This window comes from Pleurodeles waltl, chromosome 2_2 (assembly GCF_031143425.1).
Source record: "Pleurodeles waltl isolate 20211129_DDA chromosome 2_2, aPleWal1.hap1.20221129, whole genome shotgun sequence".
NCBI lineage: Eukaryota > Metazoa > Chordata > Amphibia > Caudata > Salamandridae > Pleurodeles > Pleurodeles waltl.
In genome coordinates, this window is record NC_090439.1 from 334,468,065 (window position 1) to 334,487,674 (window position 19,610).

General features: G+C 42.1%; 1 protein-coding gene across 1 annotated transcript in view; it reads right to left on the reverse strand.

Annotated features, from left to right (window-relative positions):
• Positions 1-230: 230 nt before the first annotated feature.
• The window catches only part of LOC138273292 (1,25-dihydroxyvitamin D(3) 24-hydroxylase, mitochondrial-like), a 123,990-nt gene continuing 104,610 nt past the window's right edge, over positions 231-19,610 (reverse strand). The window contains exons 10-12 of the mRNA XM_069218882.1: positions 18,504-18,701; positions 1,974-2,084; positions 231-531 (exon numbers count right to left, since the gene is read on the reverse strand). Coding sequence (XP_069074983.1) covers positions 1,974-2,084; positions 18,504-18,701 — 309 coding nt within the window. The 3' untranslated portion in view covers positions 231-531. The remainder of the gene's footprint in view (positions 532-1,973; positions 2,085-18,503; positions 18,702-19,610) is intronic.

Consider the following 19,610-nt stretch of genomic DNA (forward strand, 5'->3'; position numbering starts at 1 on the left):
AGAAATTATATTTCAGGGCACCGTTCTGGAACTGCAATATAAAATATCATAATAGGATTTATGTCTTACATTGATAGTTGAATTTCTTTTCTATATAAATCCACATTAAGGAGTTGGGGATAACCGTATATGTTTTCCTTGCTTTTTCCTGAACCTAATACAACTGGCGAATTAGCTAGTATTTCAAATGTCATGTTTTTAAACCAGTGAACAACAATAAGTCACTCAGTTGTAGATTGTATATAGTCCCTGTTTAAACCGAGACCTGATTCACGAAGATTCTGCTACTATGTGCTTGGGGCTTATTCCTAAATTCTAGGAGTAAACCTGGAGTGCTCCTGAATTAGACTTGGAATTTATGGATAGGCCACGGATGCTTCAAGCGTAATTCACACCTACTCATACACCAATCTTTATGAATGAGGCCAGAGTGTTTATTTAATGTACTGTACAACAGCATGTCATGTATTCTGCGCCTAACATGCTTTTACAATATACAATTCCTTGTTGTGTTTCCACTGGTTCTTCATCCTGTGAACAAAACAAAAAAAATGAGTGTCCTTCGTCTTTGAACAAGTCACATTGCAGAACGTTTCTTTGAAAAAAACAATGGTACATGCACATGAGTGGGACTCGTAAAGTGTTAATGAGTGTTGTAAAAAATATTTTATGCACTTTTTGCTTGAAAACATCACCTATTCCATTGTCCAAAGCAATGATTTGCAATATATTTCTGATTTTATCATCCTCGTTCTATTGACAATATATGAAAATGGTTAAAGCCTCTTGAAAATTGCCAGTTTCATAGTAGATAGACTGCACTCTTGTTGACATATGAAACTTTGCATGTGGTACCCTTCCAAAGTTCAACAGGTGTCAGTTGTCTCATGGAAACAAAGCACACAGGTCCAATTCACAAAAGCGCATACTGCCATAGATGTACCCCATAGTTGGAGTAAATTTAGGATTTTGAAATAATTCTTATGACACTTATGAAAATCAAGGAGCACTACTATCATGATGCTGTGGTAAGTGTAGCCTTTCTGTTGTGGCCATAATTGTAAGCTTTTACACATGCGGAAATATATATGGTTATGTATACATGGTTTAGCAAAAGTGATTTAGCACCTGCTTATTTATGTACTACATTTGTTTCACAGGCAAAATGTTTTTCTTACTTGACAAATTGCTGTCTCCACACCCCTGCCTATTTTTGAGGTGCTTTCTCCCCATATCTACCAAGGATAGGAATTTACTCCTACCCTTCCTGTTTTGAAAATGTCCATTTCCCACTCATGGGACTACACCATCTCCCACATAAAATGACAGTATACTACTTTAATTTATGTGGGTAAATCACAATATGGGTGTGTATTCATATTGTGCGAGTTTCAACCTTAAATGTACACTCATAAATTATGCAATTTGACAGTTTAAGTTGAACTGAGGTACGCAAATGTCTTCGTAAATTGGCCTTACTGCATCTATCTCTGTGCCCAATCCCCGAAAGAAACATGGATCACAATGAAAGGAGGGTACCCAACGCCTCACTATTCCACGTTTTGTAAGCAATGGCAGTTACTGCAGTCCTGAATGCCTTACTCAGGTCTGCACCCTTCATTAAGGATATAGTCGAACAAGCCTCACTCCTAATTGTAAATCGTTTTGATTGAAGTTAGAGTAAGAATGGGAAAAAAACTTGCATAGCACTTGTTGTACAAATCCTGTGTGACCCCATAATGGTTGTGGCCGGATTCTTAATCACAAACGGAGCACTGTCATTACGCCTCCAGTCCTGAATGTTTCATCTACAAATTCTTGTTTTCAGGTGGGTTATTCTAATTGTATCAATTTCAGCAAAACAAGTCTACAGCACCCAGATTTCATTAGCCTACCGCAAAAAAGTCCACGACTGGAAAGAGTGTCATCCGACTGGTAATAGCATTTTTAGCTTAATGCTGGTCGTTTCTTACCTAGCGTTTTTCAAACGAAACTGGAATTTTTCTGTTTGGAATCATCACTCCCGAAAAGAGTGCTTTTACCGGCAGTTTATCTGTGGCATGAATCTTGAATTTCTGGACCAGCTGATAACAATACAAATAAGAAGTATAATTGTAATTTTATGTTTTAAAATCAATAACTCAATAGTTTTTCACTTGAAATGTTCCAGACAAAGTTAGGCGTGGATTAATTTAACAAACTCCAATGTTTCAAACCGCAACAGCGTCTGGATTTTTTGCCAAACAACCGCTGATGGAAGCAAATATTACTCCCAGATGGCATTGGCAGTACATCATAACACTAATGACTACTAAAATGACAGATCAAAACATGTTACTGTCCCCGTCCACCTAAATTATTTCATTAAGGGATTGGTGATTCGATTATTTCTAACCTCGAAACCCACGTTCTTGACTGTTTTTTATCGTCCTTCAGTCCTCTTCATTAAAAATGAATCCTAAACATTCAATAGCGCGCTAAAACAAATCGGAATAAACTCGGATAGGATGGTCAACTGTTTTACGAAATAGGGCACACGATGGGCATAGGTAGACCCCATATTATATAACAAGAAATTCCCAATCGGCAAGAATTGAAAAATTATAAAACATATTTTAAAAAGTTATCAACATTAGTCCATAACCAAAAACAATGTCTGCTGCTTTGTAATCAGATATATTCATACATTGGTCCTTTCAGAAACATTCAACAGGAAAGTTTCTACTTTAGACACTCTGGCCCTGATTCACAGACTGCACTTTGTAGTATGTTCTGTAGTACTACACAACATATTGCTCTTTACAGTTCACAAACGACGTGCATGGTTTTACTCTTCTGCAGTACCTGTACTGGTGGGTGCAGAGTTCTCTGCCCCAACTGCAGAGTCTCTGCACTCTTATGCATACGTTTTATTGTAAATTTGGGTGGGACTGGAAAGAGTGGGTGGGAAAAGGGGCAGACACTATAAAACGGGCTAGTATTTGGAAGCTGTAAGAGGGATTTAGGCAGGGTCAGGTAGGGGTTTCAGGGAGGACATCAACCGCCTATATAAGTGTAAACCAACTGAATTACTCTGGGGGTGGAGACATGTAACTTACACTTTTGTAGTAAGTTTACACTTGTAGATTGTGAATACCAAATATAGCAAATATACTTCAAAGTGTAAAGTTACAGAAAAGTACATTTTGTATAACAATCTCTTAGGGGTACATTTACTAACAATTTGTACCAGGTTTGTGTCACAAAAGTGAGAAAGGGCAAAAAAATCCTTTAGCCCTAGGGATATTTTTACTTTATGTATGTCAAGGAGCAGCTTCTTGGGCTCCCTATAAAGGCCCTCAAACGTCCTTTGTTTTCCACACTGGAGCATATCAGAAATTTTTTAGGCTGATCTGTCCCCCCCAGGGGGAGAGCTGAAAACCCAACAGACACTGGGTGCATATATTTTTTTTTTGCATATGCTGGGAGAGCGGTCTCTTGGGCAAAGGTCACTTCCCAGTATTTGGCCATTCATATCCTTTGTTTTCGGCTCCCCTAAGGACACATTGGACACTTTTTAGGAAACTTGGTTTTGTAATATTTAATTCAAATGAATGTCATTGCCCTGCTTGAATATTTTCTTTACTGTTTTGACTGTGGTATATTTAGCTTATGTTTTATTGCGTTTCAAATTCATGTTTAAATTTGTGCAAGATCCATAGTGTGTTACCTTGTGTGTGTTTTATTTGCTTTTCATTTCTAGTGGGATAGCTTTGGTGCTTGCTGTGTTTGTGCAGAGTAGGTCTTGTTGATCCTCAATCTACTTGTCAAATTCAAGTAAGAGATATATTTTTGTAGCAGAAATGTTATTGTGTGGGTTGTATTGATTTCTTTGCAGATCATTATTGATGGATTTTGTCTTTGTCCAGGGTCATCCCCCATCTCTTTGCTTCCTGCCTCCTATTTTTTCTGCCCTGTATCTGTTGGCTTTTGAATTGTGAGCACTTTACCACTGCTAACCAGTGCTAAAGTGCGTATGCTCTTGGTGTAAATTGTATGGTTGATTGGTTTATCCATGATTGGAATATTTGATTTGCTAGTAAACCCCTAATAAAGTGCACTAGAGGTGCCATGGCCTGTAAATCAAATGCTACTAGTGGGCCTGCAGCACTGGTTGTGCCAACCACATAAGTAGCTCTGTAATCATGTCTCAGACCTGCTACTGCAGTGTCTGTGTGTCCAGTTTTAACTGTAAATTCCACTTGGCAAGTGTACCCACTTGCCAATCCTAAACCTTCTCTTTTCATACATGTAAGGCATCCCTATGTAGGCCCAAGGTATCCCCAAGGGCAGGGAGCAGTGTATGGTTAAGGTAGGACACATAGTAATGTGTTTTATATGTCCTGACAGTGAAATATTGCTAAATTTGTTTTTCACTGTTGCAAGGCCTGTCCCTCTCAAAGGTTAACATGGGGGCTACCTTTAAATATGATTAAAGTGTAGATTCCCTTTGGGAGCGGATACATATGTGGAGTTTGGGGTCTCTGGGCTCCCAATTTAAAAATATATATTTTAGAAAACTTGATTAAACCATTTCTGTGACTCTGCCTGTTTGTGGATTCCATGTCTGGGTCAGTTTGAAACTTGGGCTGGTTGCACCTCTCACTAGATAGTGACATAAAGGGAGCTGGGGTGTAGTCTGCATTTCCTGATGAGCCATCTGTGCTGGGAGGGAGGTGAGGAGTGGTCACTCACACTTAAAAGGGTTGTACCTGCCCTCACACAATGCAGTCTCCAACACCCTGGTGTGTGTCTGGGGCCTGGCCTGGGCAAGGCAGGATTTCACAATCAAGAGAGACTTTGCTTTGAAGTAGGCCTACTTCAAAGGAGAAAATGGGTATAAGAAGTGCACCCAAAGTCACAGACTTTAGAACACTTCTGGAAACCAATAGGAACCTCTTCCTGGAGAATAGCCGAAGAGCTGAGGAAGAAGAGCTGCCCTGCCTGCGACTGTGCTTTGTGGAGCTATCCTGCAGTTGCTGCATCTGCCAGAGTAAGAGGAAAAGACTGGACTTTGTGTGCCTTCCATCTTGTGAAGATCTCCAAGGGCTTGATTTAGAGCTTGCCTCCTGTTGTTTGAAGTCTCAGGGACAGCAAAGACTTCTCTCTGCCAGCACCTGGAGTCTCTGGACAGACTCCTACTCTGCCAAGTGGTGCCCATCCAGTCCTGGGACCCTGAAAGGAGAAGCTGGCAGCCTAAGAGGAAGAAATCCACGCACAGAACGCTGTGCAGGGAAAAGATTGACGCAAGTCCGATCTGCGGCTGAAAAATCGATGTGTCGCCGGGTTTGCGGCTAAAAATCGACGCTCGCCTGCAACGAGACCGAAGAATCGACGCACGGAGCTGGAGAAACGATTCGCAGCATCGCTGATGGAGGCTGGTGAGATCGCAACCCGCGCTGCTTGGTTTTCAAATCATCGTGCGGCTGGATTTCCGACGCAAGTACGCCTGTGCGTGTAAAAACAATGCAAGGCCTGCCCGGACCCAAGAGTGCTGAACGGATCGACGCATCACTCTCCTGCGTAGAGAAGAAACAATGCACCCCGACCCGACGAAAGGAGACACAACGCAAGGTCACACTCGTGAGTGAAATCAACGCATCACAAGCCCTTTTTGATGCACACTCGCCCATACAGGTTTTTTTTTAACTCACCCAAGGTACATTTTCACGCTAACAGTGTTAATGAGGGTTTCAAATTACATGAAGACTCTTTTTGCATTTTTAATGATAACTTGATTTGTGTAGTGTGGATTTTTGTCATTTTGATCTTGTTTTGTTTAGATAAATATTCTCTATTTTTCTAAACCCGTGCAGTGACATTTTTGCAGTGTTTTCATTGAGTTACTGTGTGTGTTGGTACAAATACTTTAAACCTAGCACTCTGAAGTTAAGCCTACTGCTCGTGCCAAGCTACCAAGGGGGTAAGCAGGGGTTAGCTGAGGATGATTCTCTTTTACCCTGACTAGAGTGAGGGTCCTTGCTTGGACAGGGGGTAACCTGACTGCCAACCAAAGACCCCATTTCTAACAATTATGATACAATAGTCCACCTTACTGTTTGATACAGCCAAAGTTTGTTGAGTCCTAATCTGAAGCAGTGTTGTTTATGTTTGTCTGGTTATTTTGTAACTGTTTTATTAGTAAGCATTATGGATGCTCTCAGGCTGACCTCCCATAAAGTTGTTGGTTAGCTTTTCAAATCTGTTTCTGAACATGGCTCTGAGATAAATGCCAAGGGCAAGATTCTGTCAGTAACTTGCTACCAGAGAACAGTCATCTAATGATGAATCCACTATTAGCATTGATGAAGTGCCACATTTAGATGAGGACAATGATGTGCCTGTAGTGCCATCTGAGCAAGAGGGAATTGCAACCAGCGGCTGCACGGCTTCTTATACGAAGTGCTGAACCATGGGTTGCCCCTATTATGGTACAGCCTGTTTGCCTGCCTTTAGTGGTATTGCAGTGAGTAGAGGTAATATAGAGAACTTTCTGCCTATCAATTTCTTCTGGCCCTCTATTGCTGATATGTCTTTCGAGGATATTGTTGGGCAGATCAATTTGTACGCAGAACAGTATTTGTGAGAAAACAGTGCCTTAAGACCCACTTTAGAGCTACCCAGTGGACACCTACGAATCTTCATGAGATTAAGTCATTCTGTTGTTTAACTTTTTTGATGAGATTGATAAGGAAGCCTTCATTGTCTTTATATTCATCTACTATGCCCTTGATGGCAACAGGTATCTTTCCAGAAAAAATTAGTTGAGATAGTTATTTTCTTCTGCAGTGGGTGGCTGCATTTTGTGGCTAATGCTACAGCATTACTATGAGATCAACCTCACTGTGACCATCTCTGCAAGATTAAGTCTGTCCTTGGCCATTTAGTTGATCATTTCTCAGAAATATATATTCCCGGTCAAGATATAGCAGTGGACGACTCTATGATCTTGTTCAAGGGTCAGTTTATTTTTAGTTATACCCAGCACCAGAGCTTCTTACGGTATTAAGCTGTATATTTGGTGTGAAAGTGCCACTGGATATGTGTATAATTTCAGGGTGTGCACTGCTAGGGATCCTTCAGTTGACCTCCCTGGTTGTTCCTCCACTTTTGGAATCAATGAAAACATTGTGTGGGAACTAGACAGAGCAATTTGTCACAAATGTCTCCATTTACACATGACATGAACAACTTCTATACAGGTGTGCAATGAATTCCATTGTCAGAATGGGCACTGTGGTATGTGGCACAATCCACTCTAACCATAAAGGTTACCCTAAAGGACTTGAGTGTAAGAAGCTTCAGAGGGGAACAGAGCAGTGGCTTGCCTAGTAATAAATTACACTTGTTGATATTTTCAGAAAGAATATCTTTCCACATGCTCACAACTATTAGCAATGATAGTACAGTGTCTGTGACTGTTTGGGGTCAGGTAGCAAAAGTGTGTTAACCATTGTGCTGTCTAGACTACACTAAGCACATGAGGGGTGAAGCTAGAGTAAATCAAAGGTTGGAGCTTACAATGTTGCTCAAAGTTTTATCCATGCCTGTTGTGGGCACTGGGCCCAGCCACAAAAATGGGATAGCATTTTTATCCAGATCATTTAAGGAAGGCTGGAAGATAGGAATTTTTTGCTCTCTGTAGTTTCTGCAATTCCGAAAGTTTACATTACAGAAACACAAGGAAAATGCTTGATTTTAGACAAAGTTGCAGATCATTGTGGAAAAGAAAACTTTGTGGGATCCACATGAAGCACACCACCTTGGGCTCCCACAGGTGTCTAGTTTTTAGAAATGTCTGGATTGGGTATCTTTCCGAGGTGGTCACCCAGCTATCCCCATTGCCTAATCAGGTTCTTTTCTGACAGGAAATGTTGATATCTCCATGTTGTGTTTTTGGTCTTCTAGAGTCTCAGCCACTAGGCCCATCTACACACATTAGGTATCATTTTTATTCAGAGACTTGCGGGCATGCTGTGTGGTAGGAAATTTGTGACTCCCCACAGATTCCAGATGTTTTCCTCACAGAAATATGAGGAAAATGTGTTTCATAGCCAATATTTGAGGTTTACAATGGCTTCTGTGTAAAAATCCTGGTGAGAGGCACACAAGTCACCTCACTGTGCACTCCTCCAGGTGTCTAGACTTAATTAATGTGCAGGTGCCCTAACTTCCCTACGTGCTGGCTGAGCTAGTGCCCAACATCCACAGCTTTGCACATTCTAAAAAAGGTGCTGTTTTCAGTGTAAAAATATGATGTGTCCATGTTGCATTTTAGGCCCTTTCGGTTGCAGGCACTAAGACTACCCACCCAAGGAAAGTACCACTTTCATTATGAGACATGTGAGGACACACAATAAAAAAACAATTGTTATTGTCTATTACATTTTTCTGGATTTGTTCCTAATGTAAGCAAGTGTGTAAGAAAGAAGATATTTTGAATAGTGCCTGCTGAATCGCATGCTAATATGGCATCCCCAAATTCCAAGAAGTACAATTAACTACTGCTCCTAAATCAGTTTTTGGTGTACATTTCAGAAATGCATAGCCCCCCTTCATACCCATGTTTCACTCTTTATATTTTACCACAACAATTGTTGAATAGTCAGTACACAATGAAAAAGTATGTAAGGTACAGCTCAGTTTTTGTCTCTGAGTTCCCCCTTGTTTTTGAGGAACGTACAAACCCTATAGATCCCCTTGACTAGAGGGGTCTGGCAGATGTGAAAGTATATTGCTTTTGTGAATCACCTGTAGTGACCAGATGGAAAGTTGTCACAAAAAGATGTTTTTTCCTACTCATTTTCAATATTATTTTTTATTTTAACAGTTAGTTTATTTGGAAAAATCTCAATGGATCTACACAAATGCCCCCTTGCTGAATTTAGAAAAGTGTCTACTGTTCAGAAATCTATAGATTTCCTGGGATCACTCAGGGGTTTCACACATGTTTCTACCACAAACTTGAGTAGGTTGAAAGCACAAACATTTGAAAAAAATCATCTACATTTTTGAGAAATGCCAAAACTGAGGTAAGAAAGAATATTTTTTGGTTCAGCTCCGCATGTTCCTTAAAGCTGGGAAGAAGGTAACATCAGCACAGCAAACCTTTTGTTGATGCCATTTTAGGGGAAAAGCATAAAAAAATTTGCAGAGCACTTTGTTCCTGTTTTTTGACCAAAAAACAAAAAATAGCCATATATTAGCTATTTTCTCTGTCCTCTTCAAGAAAATCAAAACCTTGGATACTCTTAGAGTCCCTGGGAAGGTGGAAAGAAGGACACAAATGTGTCATGGATACCTTATGTGGGAAAAATGGTATAAAGGTGCAAGTGTGAAGTGAAAAACTATTTTGATGAACTTATTTTTGTTGGACTGAGGACTCTAACCAGTGCTAACGTGCTTGTGCTCACTCTCCTAAAACCTGGTTGAATTGGCTTTTACCTAACCAGCACACTTAATGTCCTTGTAAGTCCCTTGTAGAGTGCTATACCATTATACCCAGGGCCTGTAAATTAAATGCTACCAGTTGCCTGCAGCACTTAGGGGCTGATTTACAAGCCCCTTGTGCCGCTGTAGCATAATTTATTTAATGCTACGGTGGTGCAGAACAGCCACCTACCCGCGACATATTTACAAACTGGGACCATTGCAACCCTTGTGCCACGTTATACCTGCACCAGATAAAATGTATGCAAGGGAGGCGTTACTCCATTAGGAGGCCTGCAGGAATAGTGCAGTGAAACCTACAAGATTTCACTGTGTCATTCTGGCATCATTTTTTAAAGCCTGCTCAAGGGGAGGTGTTGAAGTGATCCTGGACTGTTTTAAATGGACTTGTCCAACAAAGCACCATAACTGTGTCAGAAATTCTGACATGGCTGTGCTAACGAATGCCATGGTGCACTGTATTGTAAATACAGTGCTACCATGGTGTCGTTAAGGGGCGCAGGGTGGCACAAGCAAACTGCTGTATTGTGATTGATCCACCAGTTTGTTGTAAATGAGGCCCTTAGTGTGCCATACACTTAAATAGCACCTTTAAACATGCCCCAGGCCTGCCAATGCAGCCTGAATGCAGTTTTAAACTGCAATGTTAACTTTAGAATAAAATCCCATTTCCAAGTCCTAAACCCCTCTTTTATTACATATAAGTCACCCTTAAGGTAGACCCTGGGTAGCTCATAAGGCAGTATGCCTGTTGTAGATGAAAGGTTGGACAAATACCTTTAAGTTCTACATGTCCTGTTAGTGAAAAGCTCCTAATTTTCTTTTTCACTACTTTGAGGCCAACCCCTCCCAGAGGATAACCTTGAAGATTGCTTATTACATTTAACAGGCTATAAGTGATATCTTTAGAATTGCAATGTAAACCCCTATGTAATGGTAAAGTTGGGTTTGTGATTAAAATTTTGAAAATGCTACTTTTAGAAAATTTATATTTTTCGGCCCTTAACCCCTTTGTGTCTGCAGCCCGGTTTGGGTCACAGAACAAGGTATAACTGATAACTAGACTTCGTGAATTCCTCCCAGACAGTTATACAATGAAGGGATTAGGTATGCCTCAGTGGGTCATCTGCTGGCAAGATGGAGAAGTGAAGCTGAGCACAGTCTAACTTACAACAGAATAGGGATTGCTTTGCCTTCACACAAAGGACCTATCACCTCCATATTTTCACTGCATCCAGCTTGGAACTAGAGCAGGGGAGTCAGGAAATTCCATGCACTTCAAAGCCACTGTCTGGACGTTTCTCTCACCTTCCAGAAGGAGGGCACAAGGATCTAAAAATAAGACCTCAAACACCAACTCTTCACCTCATTTCAGGACCTGCATAAGGGCTCTCAGAGGACTGCTGGTTATTGTGACTTGCTGTGCACTCTGCAAGACTGCTTTGCTGCCTGAAACCTGCCTTTAACTCTCACAAGCCAGCCCTGCATTTGAGCCCTACATCTTCTGCTGGACCCAGGACTGACAGAGTGACTCCAAGGGCTAGTTTGCAGGCCACCTGTTTAGCCATAGGGATACATATTTTCTCACCCTCTTGAACTCTCACCTGGACCCAGCCAGAGTGAGTCCTGAACCTTCAAGTGGTGTCTCAACAGTCCTGGATCCTTGGTTGTGGTGCTAAAGGTGTCTAAAAGGCAAATGGCAAAACTTAGACATTTTTGGGCAAAAACTGCTCTGAGAGGCAGGAGGAGTCCGGCACCAACCTGCTCCCCTATCTGCCTAACATGCGTTGCCAGTCGATTAATTTTGTGGCTTCCTCTGCTTTTTTCTTCTCTGGAGCAGCAAAATTCTGTTCAGCGGTCCTTCTCCTAAGAGGTATCCAGCCTCATGGAACTATCTTCGGCTACAGCCCTCTGTATAGTCCCAGTGGAGATTTTTGACTTAGAAAAAAATGGTTGAAGTCCAAACGTAAAAAATGTTTATCACAGCTTTGACCAAAGGTTACCCAACAACGATGTTCCCTCCTCGGACACCTCCTGTAGATTTGTCCCACTGAACTTTACCTTCTCACAACATTTCCTTCAGATTTTTTCTAAGTCCGAAATGTTTAGACCTGACATCCTTGGTGTGGTTTCCCCTGGTGTTTTGCCTTCTTCCCTCCTGTTTTGCTGACTTCATTATTTCTGGCTCTGAGACTCCTGGCACATTACCATTAAGATTGGCTTATCCACAATTGGCATATTTAATGTACCTATACGTTCCTAGTAAACATCACTACATATACACAGAGACTGAAAAATAAATGCTACTGTGGGCTTGTACCACTTCAGTAGGCCTTCAAACATGGCTCAGACCTGCCATTGCAGTGCCTGTGTGTGCAGTTTTAAACTGACATCTCAACCTGCCAAGTTATCACCCTTGTCAGGCCAAAACCTTCCATTTTAATATGTATTTTCACTCCTAAGGTAGACCCTGAACAGCCCCAAGGGCAGGGTACGGTCTATTTAAAAAGTTGGGTATGTACTTTTTAATTGTACATGTCCAGGTTTGGAAAAACTCCTAAATTCGTTTTTCACTAGTGCCAGGCCTATCTCTCCCATAGGTCAACATTGGGCCTACTTTATAACTGTAATTTGGAAGAGTTGGGATCCCCCCATGTTTGGTGTCTCTGGAATCACACTTTAAAATCCCAACTAATAGGAAAGTCAGATTTTTAATTGTAATTCAGAAAATTCTACTTTTGCAAAGTTAGCATTGTATTGTACTTTAAATCATCTGCCTATCTAGGAATATATATCTGGATAGGCAACAGCAGGGCTCTTGTGCATTCCTTCCAGACAGCCACACATAAAAGGAACTTAGGTGTGGCTGATGGACCATCACCATCCTAATGGCCCATCCTGGGCAGGATGGGAGGAAGGAGCTGACACCTATACATGAATGGGCTGTCTCCTGAGCCCTCACAAGGGGATTGCATACCCACTGTGAGGGCCCTGGCGTTAGGACAGGAAGGACAGGGCCTTTGTGCACTTTAAAGACCTTTCTTTGAAGTCTTCCGCACTTCAAAGACACCACTGGGTATAAGAACTGGACTTCTGACACCACCAAATCAATACACTTTTGGACCTGAGGAAAATGTGCCAGGAAGAAGGACTGCTGTGTTGCTAAATCAATCAATCAATCAGGAATTTGTAAAGCACACTACTCACCCGTGAGGGTCCCAAGGCGCTGAGGAGGGGAGGGAGCAGAAAGGTGGGATGGTACTGCTACTGCTCGAACAGCCAGGTCTTGAGAAGATACTATTAGAAGCTAATGATACTGTACCTCGACTGGATTCTGGTGGACCTTGCTGGACTCCTGCTCTGCTGTGCTTGTACTGGTGCTTGGTGCCGTCCTTCCTAGAGTGATAAGGACTGGATCTGCTTATCTACATCCCCAGAACCAACCTGACTCCAAGGACTTTTTGGCTTGATAGCATCGCCTTTGCATCACCTGTTGCAGCTTGTAATGTGTGTGGGATGTAAAGTGCTCTGACATCCTACACTGGTATGTGTGGTGCTATAAAAATAATTAAATGCATCTGAGAGAGAGTGGTTACAGAGACTTGAGGTTACTGTTAAAAGGTGATACTGAGGGAATCTATGGCGGAGATGGTTGATGGGGGGCAGAACAAACGTTACTGCACTGGGTGTCACCAGCGCTAAAACCAGCCCTGTAGATATATTATGCTATTGGGGTGGGGGGCCATGGCCTCCCTCCTGGGCCAATTTTGGCCCCTGGGATCCCATTCCCCAAGGCCAAGCCTCAAAATATATATATATTTTTGGCATCTCTGTGGGCAGGGAAACAAACTAAAACTCAACTCCCAGCAAGTGAGAGCTGTTTGACAGCTCTTGCTTCCTAGGTGCGGAGTTGTATTTGTTCTGACTTGGTAGGAACTGTCAAAGCTCCTGCCAAGTCAAAGCAAACAGCTATGTTCTGGGGCTGGGCACCCCGAGACAAGCCAGGAGCCAGCACTGGGAGGTGGCAGTCCCCAGGGCCATTATTGACTCCACAAGGGGGGGGGGGGGTCACGCAGCCCTCCCAAATGTTTAAATATTTTGCCCCATGGAGGTAATGGTCACCCCCTTCATTTTTTCAATTCAGCCCTGTGAAGGTGGTGGTCCCCGGGGTTGTGGTGGGCCATGTACCCCCCATTATTTTGTTACAAATGGGGAGGCGGCAGTCTCTGGGGCATGGGAGGGTTCACAGGACCCCCATTATAATTCACACATTTTCCACCTGGGAGGTGGTGGTCCCTGGGGTCTGGGGTGCCATGCTGCCCCTGCACACTATTTAATTTAAGTCCCCTTGAGGTGGTGTTCCCAGGGGCATAAATAAGCCCAGGAGGGGGGTGCCTCCTCCTTCATTTGTATGTGCCCCTGGATCTGGCCCATCCAAAGTCTTTACTAACAGAAGCACAGGAGACCCCCTTGTTTTATTTTTACATTTCTGCCGCAAATTTGCAATGTTGTCACAAATTTGCAGCAAAATGTTTTGGAAAAAAGTGCTTTTTTGCCCTCACAGGGTTTCTCTGCGACTCCAGCACCAGAGCCAAGTCGTCAGGGTGTCCCTAGTCTGGCCCCATTTCTTATTTTTTATCTTTTTTTCAGGGACTTGACCGAAGCCGAGTCCTAATATGGCTGCCTTCATAATCAGAGCTATGCATTTCCCTGCACAAACTTGTTATTATTGTGAATTTGCAGCCCTAGATATACACAATTGAATTTCCTTAAATTTCTCAACAACTACTAGACGGATTTACACTAAATAACAAAAAGTACGATCTGTGGCACAAAATCTATCTTTATGTCAAATTTTATGTTAATCCGTCCAGTGGCTGTAGTCGTGTTAAAAACTCCTATAGGAATCAACATGGCAAATGCATTTTTCTGACCCCACCCTTTTTCTCAGCCCCCACTTGGCGAATCACTTAGAAATTCTCCAAGCACAGAAAGAATCACTGGCACACTTTTTTTGAAACGTTTTGTGAAGATTCATCAAATGACGTCAAAGATATAGGCAAGTCAAAAAATGCTTTATATGAAAAGAGTTTTTGAGTTGTCTATAACTTTGGCACCTCTTGATGAATCTTCACAAAATTTCCAAAAAAAGTGTCCTACTGTTTCTTTTTGTGCATGGTAAGTTTCAGATGCTTCATCAAGCGGGAGCTGTGAAAAGGGGTGGGGGGCAAAAAAAGTGTGTTTCCAATGTTAATTCCCATAGGCTATTTAGACCTGACTACAGCCTGAACCGCTGATTGGAATTACACCAAATCTGACAGGTAGGTAGATCCTGGAGCGCAGATTGTGATTTTGTAAATCTGTTTAGTAGTTTTGGAGTTAATAAAGGAAAAAAATATATAGACATCTGGGCGGAGCCTAAGCACAGATCTCATGATGAGATCTAATTGGCTGTAAGCACTTCAACCAGTAAGTGCTGGCAGCCATCTTGGGACCAGGGTACATGATATTACCCCACTGAAATGCATTGCAGTGAATGGCATGTTTTGAGGGTCACAAAAAGAACGTATAAAAGGTGATAACAATTTTTTGTTAAATATAAATTATTTTTTACTAGGGTAAAATTCTGCTAGAATTTCATGAATCATGTTTGAGAGAAAACTGTTTTCTCATGATTTTCTCATAGAGGTTATGGAAGGTGCTCCAGAAGCTAAAATGAGAACATATTTTCTATAAATTCATACTATCTTTCTCAACCGTATGAGAATGAAGTCTGACATTCTTAGTAAAACATGTACTTTCAACAGGAGCAGGCTGTATGTTGATTCCCTTGTGTTTTACTGCAGTCCCCCAGAGAGTTCCAAGGAACAACTAGAGTGCTAATGTCTTACTTATGACAAACGTGGCACACCTGAAGCCATCTTGATTGATTCAAACAAGTAAAACCTAAAACATTAAATTTAGAAAAGAACAAAACGAGAGGTTCATTTTGTCATAGAAGATATGGCTAGTGCTGTGGAAAGAAAGATTATGATATATTTTGAGTGAGTTCTCAAATATCTTCTTCTTCTATTTCATTAAAACATTCTGAAATGCAGACTGAAACATGCACTTTCAACACGAGCAGCAGACTGCCAGTTTACTCCCTCATGAACAGCAGCTTTACTAGAGTGTTCTAATGAGCAACTAGAGTGCTATCATTTTGAATTTATGCCAAAAAGTGTAGCATCTGAATGCCATCTCAAGGGAATTGAAGTGAAAAACTGAAAACATTTTCTACTGAGCATACTGTAGTAAATTGGAAATTAGGGAGCATCATAACAAATAAGTCGCTCATAGTAGCCACCAGAGACAATGGGCCCACATGTAGCACAGGTATCACCCAAATGTAGCCCAAGTATAGCCCACAGACAAAAGTGGGCAAAATACTTAATTGTTTTGTTTTTTCTGCATTTTATTAATGGGCAATCAGGTGTGCCACTCTTTTGTAACAGATAAAGAAAGTTAGCAACCTACTTTTTCATTAGAATACTTTGGGGAGGCAGATGTCAAGGGCACAAACTTGGATAACTGAGGACTCTGAGAAGGATGCAGAGGCAACAAGATGACCATGCTGGGCAGATGGAAGGGGCAGTGGCAGCACAAAGGATCATGGAGGGCAGGGGAAAGGGTGGTAGGGGCAACTAACCAAATATGCAGGACAAGCAAGAGAGGCTGTGGCAATATGATAGACCATTTAGGGCAGACAGAAGAGGCAGAGGCAGTACAACCATACATGCCTACAGACCTGATTCAGGCAAGGGACTCCCAATGTTTTTAAGCTCAAAAAGGATTTATTTAATCTATGTAAAATCTTCTCTTTTCAATGAAATTCAGTGAGGAAAATCTAGACCCCAGGATTGTTGTTTTCAAAATCTCCCTCTTGCCAAGTTCAAAATGTTGACAAGTATGGTACATTGGATCACGGAGGCAAGGAGGATGGGGTCGGGACATGGACTAGAATAACAGAGGGTAAGAGGGAAATGGGCAGGGACACCAAACTGACCTTATAGAGCAGGCGTCAGGTGTTGCAGCAGCACAGTAAACCACACAGGGCAAGCGGGATAGCACAACACACCATGGAAAGCAACAGGGAGTGGACAGTCTCATGCACATGGACAACAGAGAGCCGAGGGGTAAGTGGCAAGAACAGCAAGCACACCATACCAGAGAGACAGGCAGGACAGTTGAGGCATAACAGACCATGAAGGGCAGGAGGGCAGATGTGGGAACACAACAATAGACCAGACATGGCACGAAAGAGGAGACGGGGCCTGCCCATTTAAAACAGATGGCAGGGACAAAGAAGCAGTGCAGGAGCAGGATGCTCACCATGGACGGCAGGCGGAATGGGCACTGGAGGCACAGCACACCATGGAGGGAAATAGTGAAACTATAATGACATACACACAGACAATGGAGGGAAGGTTGAAGAGGATCAAAGACAGGGCAGGTGGGAGGGGCTGTGGCAGGACAGAAGATCATGCACGGCAAGCAGTGGGTTAGTGGCAGCACAACAGCCATGATGGGCAACAGGGAAGGGGCACGGGTAAGCACGAAGGACCATTGAGAAATGAGGGGAGGACTACATGCTGGACACAGACAATTGGGGTCAGGGGAAGGGATTTAACAACAGACCATGCTGGGCAGACAGGAGGAGCAGTTGCAGCACAATAAAGTATGGAGTGCAGAAGGGAGTGGCAGCAAAATAGTCCATAGAGGACAGGAGAGAGGGGATAGGGGCATGTACCTCAGACAGGAAGGGTAAGGTGGTTGGGACAGGTGGCAGCCAACTGACCTTGCTAGGCAGGTGGGAGGGACAGTGGCAGCTCAACAGAATACTCAGAGTAGATAGGAGGGGCAGCAGCAGGTACGTGGAACATGGTAGGCAATAAGGGAGAGCAGGGGCATGTACACGGAGGGCAGGGGGAAGGAGGGTAGGGGCAGCAAGCTAAGCACAGAGGATAAGCAGGAGGGCAATGATGGGGCATAGAACTGGGCAACGGAGACCAGGAGGAGCGGGCAGGTATATCAAGCTAAATGGAGGGTAGTGGCAAACCATCTGACCATGCAGGGTTGGAGGAAGGGAGCTGGTGCATGGACTCGGACAACAGAGGGTAGGCAGGAGGTGGATGGGGAAACAAGCTAACTGTTTAGGGTAGGCAGGAAGGGCAGTGGCAGAACAACAGCCACTCAGGCCTGTAATGACGGAGCAGGGGCAAGGACTTGGACAATGGATGGCAATGGAGGAGATGGACAGGAGCTGCAATCTTGGGAGGAGGGGAAGCACAACGCCAAGTCCTGCATCAAACCCACCCCCATGGGCATTTTAATGTTAAAAGATTCTAGGAATTTACTGAAAAAAAACAAGGGTTACAGAGACGTTATAGTTAGGAAATGGAATGAAAAGACACCTTTAACCAAGTTTACTAAATACTAAATAAAAATAAAAAGGTTAGTGAGTGTGAGTAATTTCTAAACTTAAAAAATAAGTTTACTTTATTTTATTATTCAATGCATATTTAAATTGATGATTTAACATGCTGTCAAGTTTTATTTAATTGTTTCCAGATTACTAATAAATATTTTAAATTATTTCACATTTATATTGTATATTAAAATATTCAAATTTATTATTTTATATTATTATATTTGCCACTACTTTTTCATGGGGAAATATCCTTCACAATTCTTTTGCAGGAGGCTCCAGCCCCTCATTTGAGGGAGTTGGGACAGGTAAGCCTATACCTATGTGTAAATCTCCACTTAGAAATGGTGAATAGCAACAATTTGGAGAGTTACACATTGGAGTAGGAGTAAATATACACATTAGTAAATATAAACATGTATATTTATTTACCTTTACGATTTGGACGCTATATTTTGGGATGATTAACAGCTCAAATCTTATGAATTACATAACTCTTTTCCTACAAAACACATTTATCTTGTATAGGTATAGATTTATAGCTTACCCAGCACAGGGCTAATTGGAGCTGAAGTTCTGCTAAACGACGCCCAATGCACATTCTTTTTCCAATACCGAAAGGAGTGTTTGCAAAGGGGTTTGACATCTGATGTTCTTTCATCCATCGTTCTGGTTTAAAATCTTTAGCATCAGAAAAATAATCTTCATTCCACGTCATTGAATGGAAGTTTATCATTACAACTGTCTAAATTGAAGGAAATAGGGCCAAAAGTAAAAACAATGCGAGGAATTTAAGAAAAAATAAATCAATCATAATGTTGCAACCTTAGTTTTATATGGCGCAGAACTGAGCAAACAATGTAAAAATGGGATCGATTGTTTTATACTTTTTTTTATTGTTTAACTCTTTATAAAAAAGAGCAATCCATGATAAGGTCACAGAGACATAGATGCATTTCTAACAGATTAACCACCCCTAAGCATTCAAGCTTAAATGCAAATATAATGAAGTGTTACGTAAAGAAATATATGACTGGAGACTAACATTTCTGCAGCATTACACCTAGCATGCAAGTTTAAAGGCATCATTATAAGTGCCCTGGTGATTGTCCTGGTATCTACCCCTGCCCAGGTACCAGTAACGCAAAGGATTACAAGTGAGACCCTGAGTGCCCCCTTTTCGATGAGCATTTGCTAGGGAAATGTTCAATTACTGGTGTAAGTCTCCAGGTAGATATACATTTCCCACTATATTTTCATCTGAATGCTGTGGTTGCTGTCAGTGTTCACACTTCAAGGGAAACTAAACAGATCCATGGTGATCATGTGGATGTTCTGGGGACATGGACAACAGATTGGCAGAAGAGCCTGGACTCTCTCAAGGAAATATCCTGGGAACAGCTGATTCTCCTCGTACCTCAAGGGTCCCGCCTCTCAGTGTAGGAGGGTCACTAGCATTAGGACTACAACACATACATAGGAAATGTAAGTCTGGGTTCAAACATCACTGTTGTTTGACACAGGTAGGGGTCACTTGATTAACTCAATTAGGTTAGGATAATAACCTTATGAGAAGACTAGGTAGTTGATGTTAAGTCCTGATGAATTGCCATAAATCCTGAGGGACACAAGGGCATGAAACATGTTGATCATC